This window comes from Pezoporus flaviventris, unplaced genomic scaffold (genome assembly GCF_033815535.1).
Source record: "Pezoporus flaviventris isolate CSIRO_AGI_PZ_B2104156 unplaced genomic scaffold, CSIRO_AGI_Pfla_v1 ptg000034l, whole genome shotgun sequence".
Taxonomy (NCBI): domain Eukaryota; kingdom Metazoa; phylum Chordata; class Aves; order Psittaciformes; family Psittacidae; genus Pezoporus; species Pezoporus flaviventris.
The window spans coordinates 66,696-78,712 of record NW_026892582.1 but is presented as its reverse complement, the minus strand read 5'-3'; the positions used below and the strand labels follow the sequence as shown (position 1 = coordinate 78,712).

Sequence of the window (12,017 nt, the reverse complement as noted above, 5' to 3'; positions counted from 1 at the left end):
CCGCGCTGCATCATGGGCCGGGGCAGAAGAGGCGCGCTCCGATGCCATGGGTAGCGCGGCCAGCGCGGGGGCCGATGGGACGGCGGAGGAGCGGGGCTGGGGCGGGGATGAGGCGCTGGTACCCAGCGGGATGCGCGGGTGAAGCGGGACCCGGGCACATCCCCCCGGACCGGGGCTGACGCCCCTGCCCAGCCCCCTCCTCTGCCGTCCACTTCCATTCCTGCTCCTCTGGTGGCACCTTCGCTCCCCAGAGCATCCCAGGGAAGGGCTGAGGACAGGTCCGTGGCTGCAGCCTCCCTGCAAACCCTGGCGGTGCCTGAAGGGCTCAGCCCAGGCTGCTGCGGGGCAAAGGAGAACAGATCCACGCTGGCTCTGGGACCAGTGCTGTACCCGGCCAGCAAAGGGTGCCCAGCTGCTGCGGCAGGCCCTGGGGAGCTTCTCTTTCCCTTAGCACCTTCCTATGACACCTTCAAGCGTGCCGGTGCCAGGAGGATGCTGCCGGACACTTTCCAGCAGTGCCCAGCAACAGGACAAGGAGCGATGGCCAGAAAGTAAAACTCAACAAGTTTCACCTCAACGCAAGCAACAACTTTCCATGGAGGGCGGCAGAGCCCTGCCACAGGCTGCTGGGGGGTTGTGGGGTCTCCTCTCTGCAGGCATCCCAAACCTGCATAGATATGTTCCTGTGTGACCCTGCCTGGGACTGGGTGATCTCCAGAGGTCCCTTCCAGCCCTAACGATGCTGGGATCTGTGTGTGGGGCTGGGCAGCCATTAGGTGAGTGGTTTAAACTCCCTCAGGCCAAGCACTGGGCACCATCTCCCACCACCAGGCACAGCAGCAGGAGCACTTCTGCCCCCTCTGTGTACCTGGTGCCCCAAAAGCACCCAAGTCCGCCCTGCAGCTGCTTAAAGGCATAAACCTGAAGGAAACATTTCAGACCAGGTCCTCTTGCAGAAGAGGTTTAAATATTTGAACCAAGCTTAGAGATACCCCTTCAGGGGCAGATACTGAACTGCTTTCTCTATACCTATCCCAAATCCTTGTGCAAACACAGCCGTTAGAACACTGAGCATCGCAAGCTGCTCTGATAGTTCCCACTGCACTCACACCCCTAAACCTGCCTGTGCCACTTTGGGGGCAGTGGGATCAGTCTGCAGCTGCCATGCTACAGCAAGCAGCAATTTTGGCTCCTCTCCCCTTCGGAGGGCTTAGCTATGACCCTTATGTCAGATTTCAAAGCTCTCCTTCCCTCTTGAGGCCATAAAAGCTCAAAGGGGAGAAAGAAAACTCAAGCCCTCAAGCTGCAGCCTTCCATTGCAAATCTTCCTAAGTCGCTTCTGGCTGCTCTGGGTTTCCATCATCCCCCATCCAAACCAAAGTGTTTGAGGATGGTTCTTGGATCAAGCAGGTGTCAGTCAAAGCCTGTTTTACACACAGCAGCTCCTCTCTCACGGCCATGGTGGCTCAGACATGGATTCTATTGGCACTGCAGCACCCATGTTCGGATGCCCCAGTGCAAACATGTGCACGTCACACACCAAGGAACCAGCGCCCAGGGCAGAACATCCATCAGGTTTATCACAGGCACGTTTCTGCCACGCTGCCTTCGTCCTGTGCTGGCACGAGGCTCTGCTGCTCCTCTGCAGGCTGTAAGCAGGAGGATAAGGCACTGGCTCAGTGCGTGGGTACCTGCTGCAGAGCTGGCGGAGGAAGAGGAGGGCAACACAAACCCATGGCACCGCATCCAAAGAGCCCTGGTTGAGAGCCTTGCAGCAAGGAGGTGGGGCTGAGCTGCCTTTGGGGTCACAGAGAGGGCTGTGGGGAATAAATGCACTGAGGGCCACCAGCTCCAGAGACACCCACCGCGCACAGAGCACCCTGCACCACCAGCCCCTGCGCCCTGCGAGGGCTGGCAGCCTTACAGCGTGCCTTTTGCTCTTGCTTTTGGCCACCCCTGGGAGCACCGTTGGCCCCTCTTGGGAAATGCCCAGCCTGCTGCAGGCCTGCCCAAATAACCCATCTACATCTTGGGCCAGGAATTTCTTTTGCAGGATCTGTCTCTGGATGAGGGATCCTGCTCCTGATCTTTGCATACATCACGGGCTGTGAGCTGCTGGTGGTTGGGATGAAACTGGGTGTTTTCCCTCAGTACTCTGCAGCGTGAGGGTAGACCTGGCATCTCTGTGAGCTGACAGCAGCTCCAGGGAGACCAAAGACACCATGAGCATTGTTCAGCCCAGATGCCAGTGTCTTACTGTGAGTATGGGAGGGGAAAAGGAGCCAAGGTGAAAGCTCCCTGGGGCTTGACTTTCCCCATGAGCTGGCCCTGCAACCACAATGGGCATGGATGGGGATGGGGCACAGCCCTCAGGAGTGACTCTTCATGGGCATTTGGCCAGTCTGGGATGAGAAGAGGAAGGCAGTGCTGCACTGCTGTGTCTCAGCACCTCCTTATGCCCTACAGGATGGAGCTTTCCTCTGCTCCCGATTCCTGCTCTTGCCTGTCAGATAACATCAGGAGCAGAGCATCCTCACACCAAAGTGGTGTGTTGGCTTCCCCACCTTATCTGCGCAGCTGAATGGGAACAGGTTCTGTGGGGCTGCCTGTGGGCTGCTGGGGGTGAAAGGGCTCCACATCATGTCCTGTGGCAAGACCATCACAGGGCTGTGGCTGTCCCCATTGCTCCCAGCACTGCCCCAGGCTGCGATCCAAACGTCCATTAGGACAGCTGAGGAGCGGGGTGGTCAGAGGTGTGATTGAGGTATTAAATGCTTCTCTGTCCACAGGAGCAAAGCGACTCGGTCTGGGGCCAAATGGGGTGTCTTTGGGGAGCTCATTGCACCGGCCAGTCCCGAGACTTCCACCCATGGAAGCTCCGAAGGCACAAACCAGGCGGGTTTACAGACAGGAGAAGACACGTGTTAAAGATCTGTCCTCTCTGCAGTGAATTACCTGATCCCACCCCACAAACCTGAGCCCACCTCGGGGGTGTTTGGGGCAGGGATTGAGCTGCATGCGGGATGATTTGGATACGCTCACAGTCTGGGAGGGCCCCTGGTCCTGAGCACCAACCCTGCAACCCCCGGGGTGGGACCGGCCCTCTCCCAGTGCCTGCTAAAGGGGGAGATAAAGAAGACCACCCGACTCCCCGCTTCGGGTGCCCGGGTCCCTTCGGGCTGCCCAGCCCCTTCCCGGGGGTCGCGGTACCGGAAGACATTTTACACCCCCCACCAGCGGAGCAAACCGGCCCCGGGCCGAGCCCCCCTGCCCGCTCTGCGCGGTGGCTCCTGCAGCCGTCGCTCGGGGCCGGGGTTTATCCCAGCGGGAAGCGGAGCCGGGAGGGAGCGGCCGCCCCGGAGCCGCCCCCCGCGGCGGGAGGGACAGCGCCGAGCCGAGCGGCCCCCGGGAGGAAAGGAAGGGCACCGGGTCCCCCTGCACCCCCTTTCCGTGTATCCCGGTGCGCTGCACACCCCCCCCCGCACCCCCTTTACCTCCGCATCCCCGCTGCACTCCCCAATGTGCTGCCCCTGCGCCCCGTTTCCCGTGCATCCCTGGTGCGCTCCCCGCTGACCGCTCTGTGCACCCCTTCTCCCGTGCATCCCTGCTCTCTCCCCGCGCACTCCTCTCTTTCCATGCACCCCCGCTGACCTCTCCGTGCACCCCTTTTCCTCCGCATCCATCCCTGCTCTCTCCCCGTGCACCTCCTTCTCCTGTGCCTCCCGGTGCAGTCCCCACTCTCCCGTGCATCCCGGCTTACGCCCCGTGCTCTCCGGCTATGAACAGCTCGGCCGAGGGCTGGCAGCCCGAGGCAGTGCTCATCCCGCTCGCCTACCTCCTCATCTTCCTCATCGGCACCGTGGGCAACTGCCTGGTCCTGGCCGTGCTGCTGCGCAGTGGGCAGGTGAAGAACACCACCAACCTCTTCATCCTCAACCTGGGGGTGGCCGACCTCTGCTTCATCCTCTTCTGCGTCCCCTTCCAAGCCACCATCTACACCCTGGAAGGGTGGGTGTTTGGGCCCTTCATGTGCAAGGCCGTCCACTTCTTCATCTTCCTCACCATGTATGCCAGCAGCTTCACCCTGGCCACCGTCTCCCTTGACAGGTAGGAAAGGGGCTGGGGGGGTTCTCCCTGTAGCCTAAATCTCCCCCTTCTCTGGATCCCCCCAGGCAGAAGAGGGGAGAGAGCCCCCTGGAGCCAAGCTGTGACCTCCCAGTGGAATCCCTCAGTGTTTCCCAGTTCATGAGGGCAAGGAAATGCAAGCACTGAGGAGGGGGTCCAGCAGAGAGGTTGCCCTGGGAGCCCTGTCCCCAGCTGGAGGAAGCTTTCAGACCCTGAAGCTGTAGGACTGGGGTTTATCCACAGGCTCTGGCAGCTGAAGAGGTGATGGAAAACCAGAGAGAAACCAGGCTCTGTCCCTGCACAGCCCCAGGATGCATGGAGAGATCCTCAACCCTCCCAACAGCCCGCGGCAAAGCAGGCAAACCTCAAGCAGACATTGGGATGTTGGAGCTGGGGCTCTGCTTTTGCTAGTAGAAGGGGAGAGTGGGGAAAAGCCCCTTTCTGTCCTGGTGCTGTCCCTTGTCCCAGGGACTGCCCCAGCCTGGCTCAGGGTGGGTTTTAGCCAGGAAGCTCTGCCTGGGGCTCCTGCCTGTGCCTCACCTCACCCCAGCTCTCCTCTGTAAGAGCTGGTGAGTTACTAATCCCCAGCAAGAGAGAGGCAGGGAGCTCCTGGTGCTGCTCCATCAGTGCCCGAAACCTGCACGATGGCACTTGGAAGGTCCCCCTAGGAAGGGCCATGGCAGCCCCAGAGCAGAGCTGGATGTGTCCACGGCCCCATGCTGGCTCCCAGGACAGCACCCCCAAAACACAGCCAGGGGCTGATCTCCTACAGCCCACAGAGGGGAACAGAGGTGTCAAGCAACGGGGGCTCGCATGAGCCCCCCGACGTGGGTGTAAGGAACCAGCTAACTGCAGGACTGAAGATGGGCGATGGGCTTCAGCATGTGCCAGCGTGAGGAACACCATGCCTGGGGATCATGGGAGCTTGCTACTGCCTTCATATCCTCACTACTGCTATCGCTTGTGCCAGGCAGGCTGATGATGGAGCGAGGATCTGCTGGAGTTGGGAGAGGGACGGAAGGGAACCATCCGCATCTGCTCCACAAGGGAGCAGAGAGGGTGACAAGACAGGGCTGGGGGAGAGGTTCTTCCTCACCCCACTGCGCTGCACAGCTACCCTGAGGGATGAGTTGTGTGACTGATGGCCCTGGAAAGCTCAAATCCATCACATGTGCCCTTTCTCCAACCCGCTCCTGGAGCAGCTCCCCGTGGCCTCCCCTGGAGTGCAGTCGTGTCCCTTTCCCCTGCAGGTACCTGGCCATCCGCTACCCCCTGCACTCACGGGAGCTGAGGACACCCCGGAACGCCCTCACTGCCATCTGCTTCATCTGGGGGTTTTCCTTCATCTTCTCGGGCCCTTACCTCAGCTACTACGAGGAGTTCCAGCTGGCCAACCTCACCGTCTGCCACCCCATCTGGGAGATCTCCCAGCGCAAGGTCATGGACATCTGCACCTTCATCTTCAGCTACATCATCCCAGTGCTGATCCTGAGCCTCACCTACGTGCGGACTATTCACTACCTGTGGAGGTCCGTGGACCCTCTCCAAGACATGTCAGAGGCCAAGAAGGCCAAGCGGAAGGTCACCAGGATGATCATCATTGTAGCTGTCCTGTTCTGCCTCTGTTGGCTGCCCCATCACCTGCTCATCCTCTGCGTCTGGTTCGGGTACTTCCCCCTCAATCACGCCACGTACGTGCTCCGCATCCTCTCGCATCTCATCTCTTACGCCAACTCCTGCGTGAATCCCATCGTCTACGCCCTGGTCTCCAAGCGCTTCCGCAAGGGCTTCAAGAAGATCTTCACCTGCCTCCTGCACCAGGAGCCAGCCCACGAGGGGCACAGGGCCCAGGTGACGAACACGGTCAGCACACTGGAGGCAGAGCTCAGCGAGGTGACCCGCGGCGGCCGCTCCTCCCTGCGCTGCACGGGCCCAGCCCGGCCCTGGGGGAAAGCAGGGCTGGTGGGAGAGCAGCAGGAAGATGATGGCTCCTGCATCCCCTTCAGCATCACCTAGCAGAGCTCCTTCCCACCCCATGGCTTTGCAGTGTCCTGCAGCATCACAGGCCTGGGGATGGGCTTTGGTTTGGGTTGAAATGCATCAGAACATTCCCTTTTTCATTCAAATGCACCCAGATACCGTACCTGTTAAAGTGATGGTGCTCACTTCAGACTCAGCAAGCAACCAAGCAGAGAGCCAAGGGCAGGATTTGCTTCCACCATGCACTTGCTGAGAGCAGAGATCAAACTCACGTGTCTCATGTGTTCCTCTGTTACAGATGGACTTACACCCAGTTGCATCTACACCTGGAGCCTTTTGAAAGCTCTGCTTCCTCCAACCAACACAACTTCCAGCTGGGTGCACTTTTAGGGACATATGGGAAGTCTTGGTTCATTTGTATCCCAGTTCAGCAGCTGAGTCCCAGGGAACCACTGGCCACAGCCCCATGGGCAAAAACCTGGCTCAGGTAGGAAATCCAGGAAGGAAGCACAGAAATCAGGACAGAAACCTTCCAGTGCTGCCTGGGCTGCGGGGTTTGTGGCTCAAAGAGGTTTGCCCATGGCTGGAAGCTGGAACACACATCCATAGCCCAAGTATGGAGTGCTGAGAGCACAGAGCACCACCACCCTGTGCTGCTGCTGTCCATGGCTCACCCTGGCCATCTGGGTGCATGCAAGGCTCTGGCTCTGCAGCCCAGGCAGAGGTCACCAAGGGCCAGTGGGGTGGAGGAACACAGCCACGGCCCCACGGGGGAGGTTGTGCTGTCAGGGGAAGGGGAGCAGGGCATCAATGGCTCAGTGCCGCTCGCAGCCAGCTTGGGCATGGCTCAGCACTGCAGACCCAGCAAGGAGCTTGTGGAGGAGAGAAAAGCTTTCCCGTGGCCATGGCGTGGGGCTGGACAAGCAGGGCTGGGGGGGTGACCCCAGGCAGCTGGGGAAGCCTCAATAAAGCCCTTTATCCCATGTGCTGTGTCCAGCTCCACTGAGACACCCCAGAGGCTGCAGCGGATGAGAGGCTGGAGGGGTGCTGGGGGGGTGGAGGATGGGGGTTACCTCCAAGGATACAAATGTGGGAGGTTCAGGTTAGACATAAGACAGGAGCTCTTCCCTGTGAGGGACACCTTCCCCTAGAGCAGATTGTGACTCTGTGCCCTGCAGCATCTCAGGTTGAGATTTGTGGGTGCAGCCACGTGTGATAGGAAAACAGGTCCAGGGAGGGCAAGGAGGGGAGCAGGGTCAGTGCCTCCTCTGGGATGGCATCGAGCAGATGGGGGATGCTGCACCCCCAACCATGCCAGCACAGGGACCCCTGTCCTTGGGCAGTGCAGGGGTGGTGGGGGACAATGTCTCCATCCTCAGGGAGAGGTGAGAACTGTGTCCAGGAGAGGGCTGGGGGGGATCCATCAGCTCGCCAAGCAGAGGTGGGTGAGGGCAGGAGGAAGATGAGCTGTTGGCTGTGTTTGAGTGTCTGATTCAGTGTCTGCCCTGGCTGGGAAGGGTTGAGCAGAGGAGATAAATGCAGATCTAAGTAATGGTGCTGTTTATACACTTGCTCCCGGTGACTTATGCTGGGAGCAGTCCTAGACTAAATATCATGGTTATTGATATGAGGCAGTGGCTGGTTTATGGCCCTTTGCGTGGGGACAGGAAGATCTGCTTATAATAACACTCAGTGGGGGGAAAAATGTTTGAAAGGCAAAAGCCTCCTGCAGAGAAAGGCCAAGTGCAGGGGATGGGTGTGGAGGGGGTTGTGTCTGTGTGCTGGGCTGCACCCTCAGAGCGTGAGCAGCAGGGTCATGGAGGGGATTCTGCCCCTCTGCTGTGCTCTGGGGAGAACCCCCTGCAGTCCTGATCCAGCTCTGGGGCAGCAGCACAAGAGGGACGTGGAGCTGTTGGAGCGAGGCCAGTGGAGGCCATGGAGATGCTGCGAGGGCTGGAGCAGCTCTGCTCTGGAGCCAGGCTGAGAGAGCTGGGCTGGGGCAGCCTGGAGAAGAGAAGGCTCCTGAAGGGGAGACCTTAGAGCAGCTCCAGTGCCTGAAGGGGCTGCAGGAAACCTGGAGAGGGGCTTGGGACAAGGGCCTGTAAGAACAGGCCAAGGGGAATGGCTTTAACCTGCCCGAAGGGAGGCTGAGCTGAGCTCTTGGGCAGAAGCTCTTCCCTGTGAGGGTGCTGAGGCGCTGGCACAGGGTGCCCAGAGAAGCTGTGGCTGCCCCATCCCTGGCAGTGCTCAAGGCCAGGTTGGACCCAGGGGCTTGGAGCAAGCTGCTCTAGTGGAAGGTGTCCCTGCCTGTGGCAGGGGGTGGAGCTGGATGAGCTTTAAGGTCCCTCCAAACTCAAACCAGTCTGGGATTCTGTAAGGAGAACAGTAGAGAGCAAACATACAAAGGAAGGAAATGGAGCCCTGCCCTCCCCTGTCAACAACTCTAGAGCTGCCTGGCCATCCCTGTGACCGTTTTGAGGACACACTTCAGAACACCCCAATCCCAGCCCAAAGCATCGCTGCATCCCCTTTACCTGGGCACTGGCTTGTTTCTGGTCACTGCTCAGCAGCACCAGTGTGACATTGGGCTGGGGCAGGCTCTGCCTGGGGGTGCACCTCACTCCTCCCTCCTGCATCCCAAATCCCCCCAACACACCCCATGCTGCTCTCACCCTCACACAGGAGCAGGAAGGGGCTCTGTGATGGTTGTTCAGCAAGGGCTGGGCTTTCACAGGTCTCTGCAGTGTGCCACAAGCAACTGCTCTCCTTGTTTTATGGATCCTCCCCCATCCATTGGTCCTTATTCATTTGTAGGCAGAGAAGCCTGGATCAGCTGCTGGATCATTACAGGATACTACAGGAATAGAGGAAAAACGAACCCTCCAGCTTATCTGCTGTTGCCTCTGTTCATCTGAGGAGGAAGCCATCACGCTGCTCCACCCAGCCCACGCCTTGAGAAGCCCTTCAAGGGCAAGCACAAGATACTGCTGCCAACACAAAACCACCATGGTAAGCGACTGTGCCCTGAATAACAACATACCAGATGGACAAGACGAGCACATCATGACCTGCCCCCTCCCAGCTGAGCAGGGACAGGCTCCTGGTCCATTCCACTGGGAGGTTTTATCTTAAATGAACATTACAAGTCCCCTTGTCCCAGTTAAAGCTTAATAAATCCGCATGCAACTGGAACATAAAGAGGCTGCACTCAGCTCCCATCACGGCCAGCCGTGGGCAGGGAGCTGAGGGGCATGGGTTGATGTGAGCTGTCCAGCATGTGGATTTAGCACTGGGTTGAAGAAGCTGGTTTCGTCTGGGGTTTTGTTCTGTTTTCAAACACTTCCTCTGCCAAATTTGCTCCCTGGTCTCATAAACAGCCAAAGAGGGGTTGGGGCTGAGACTTTTGAGCCTCCCACCCTCATCTGCTGTACCAGGCTGCAAACTGCACCCACAGTAGCCCTGGGGGCTGCAGGGAACGCAGAGCTGGTCACTGTCCCTGCAGGGTTTGACAAACCCCTTTTGCTACCCCAGAGTAAGTCAGTGCAGGTAACACACCAGACCCTGCAGATCCCCACAGCATGGCCCGCTGCAGGAGAGACCAACACAAAATAGAGAACTGGGGCTCCAGCCCCCAAAACCATTGGTTGAGAAAAACCATCAGAGATCAGCCCCAAACCCCTGGAATCAGACACATCCCCAGTCTGTTCCAGCCTGTCAGGGATTCACCAGCAGCCAGAGCAGGGCAGGAAGTGAGGGGGCTTGGAGCCCTGGAGGAAGCCAGTGGGGAGGCAGAGGGGGCTCAGCCCCCAGTGGGCTCTGTGGTCTCAGCTCCCGCAGGGGTGTGAGGAGCTCAGCCGTGCCGGGTGGTGCTGGCTGCCACGGTGGCTCTGATGAGGATGCTCTGACATTCCTTACCATAAAAAGCCACGGAGCACAGGCAGCCGCTCCCCAGCGCTGCGCAGCATCAGGTGCCACTCAGACACGTGAGGTCAGCCCGGGAAGGGGGGGGACACACGAGGGGCTCCCCTGCTCCCACCCCATGGAAGGGCAGCTCTGGCTGAAGCTGCTGCTGCTCCCTCAGCAGCTCTGGGCACTGCAGGGGGCACCAGAGAAGGCTGAAATCCCATCCACCTCCTCAGGGCCATTCCCTGTGCAGGAGAGAGGCAGGTGGTGTGGGAACAGCAACTGGGAGGCTGGATTTAGGAAATAGGGACTAGGAGTTTCTGCTTTCCCTTTAGCTCAGGGAAAACAGAGTCTTGGTCTCCCACCTAAGAGCCATACACCTGGGAGCAGCACAAGCTGCCTCTTCCTCTGGGTACTCACCACCTCCAGCTCCTCCTCGCTGCACAGCTACCACCAAGCTAGGACTCAGTAGCCTCTTTATCCCCTTTCCTTCTTCCAGATGTGGATAAGGAATCCCTAGGGTAGGAAACAACCCAGCCAACTTCTGGTGCTGGTAACAGAGAGACCAGGGCAGAGGAGTGGGACTTTGCGCACCCCTCTGACTGCGTCTCCCCATGTTTGAGCCGAGCTGGTCCTGCTCCTCACAGCCCCAGACCAGTCCAGCTTTCCCATGGGAAAAGGCCTACAGTGGAGCCCAGAAATGCCTTTTTCAGTACAGGCCATACAGAGACGTTCCCAGAGCCTGTGGAGAATGGGATGTGGCCCCATAGCAGTCCATAAAGGGTCCCATCCATCTTTGGGCCTGGTGAGCACAAGAACATCAGTACAGGGAGATACCAGCTCCTGTACACTAAGGCTCAAATGCTCCAGAAATCACAGAATCCCAGCCTGGTTTGTGTTGGAAGGGACATTAAAGCTCATCCAGTTCCAACCCCTGCCACAGGCAGGGACACCTTCCCCTGGAGCAGCTTGCTCCAAGCCCCTGTGTCCAACCTGGCCTTGAACACTGCCAGGGATGGGGCAGCCACAGCTTCTCTGAGCATTCTTTGCCAGTGCCTCAGCACCCTCACAGGGAAGAGCTTCTGCCTAAGAGCTCATCTCAACCTCGCCTCTGGCAGCTTACAGCCTTAAAAGCTGGAGGCAAAGCTCCCCCTTCCCTCCCCTGGTTTTGCCTCCAACCCCTCCAGGTGAATCACCTCGCCCCAGGATGGGCTGCAATAAAACATGATTTACAGACTCAACGTGAGCACATCAACCAATTCCACCCACTCTCCTGGAGACAGAAATTCAGGTCAAGACCACTGTGGTGGCAGAAACAGACCCAGAAAGATGGAAACCAGCTCCTTCTGGTCAGTGTCAGCATGTGGATCCAGCAGGCTTGACACTGCACATCATGCACGCCAGCAGCACTTTGCTTATGCTTAAAACCACTCTGTCTACTGCCTGCCAGCCTTCAGAGGCTCTTGGAGCTGGCAGAGGGAACAGCTAGCACTGAAGCCTCAGCCTTCCTCAAGGAGTTGAGCTCTGAAAGCAGGAGGGAAGGTCCCTGCAGGGAGCTGTGAGCCTGCACAGCCAGACCCATGAAAAACAGCCAAGCAGGGACAGTCAGGATTTGAACCATGCAGTGGTCCAGCTGCAGCTGGACAAGCCAGGGATGGGGCAGCCACAGCTTCTCTGGGCACCCTGTGCCAGCTCCTCAGCACCCCCCCAGGGAAGAGCTTCTGCCTTAGATCTAACCTGAACTTCCCCTGTGTCAGTTTGAACCCATCACCCCTTGTCCCATCACTCCAGTCCCTGATGAAGAGTCCCTCCCCAGCATCCTTGTAGCTCCCTTCAGACACAGGAAGCTGCTCTCTGGTCTCCATGCAGTTTCTCTTCTCCAGGCTGAACAGCCCCAGTGTTCTCAGCCCATCTCACATGGCAGAGCCCAGCTCCCTCCGGCTCTCAGGGTTCTGTCATGACTCCCACCACCTCACACAGGACAACTGCTACTGGGACAGCTCATGAAA

General features: G+C 58.8%; 1 protein-coding gene across 1 annotated transcript; it reads left to right on the top strand.

Annotated features, from left to right (window-relative positions):
* The first annotated feature begins 3,686 nt into the window (after positions 1–3,686).
* Positions 3,687–6,619, top strand: GALR2 (galanin receptor 2). The gene is made up of 2 exons (XM_061461874.1): positions 3,687–4,107; positions 5,376–6,619. The coding sequence occupies exons 1-2, from the start codon at positions 3,779–3,781 to the stop codon at positions 6,139–6,141; spliced, it is 1,095 nt and encodes a 364-aa protein (XP_061317858.1). The 5' UTR covers positions 3,687–3,778; the 3' UTR covers positions 6,142–6,619.
* The last annotated feature ends 5,398 nt before the right edge of the window (positions 6,620–12,017 follow it).

Excerpts from the sequence above, each read along its gene's own strand:
- GALR2 (XM_061461874.1), top strand. The coding sequence starts at position 3,779 with ATGAACAGCTCGGCCGAGGGCTGGCAGCCCGAGGCAGTGCTCATCCCG. Across the intron at positions 4,108-5,375 it reads GCCACCGTCTCCCTTGACAG|GTACCTGGCCATCCGCTACC; the intron begins GTAGGAAAGGGG and ends TTTCCCCTGCAG.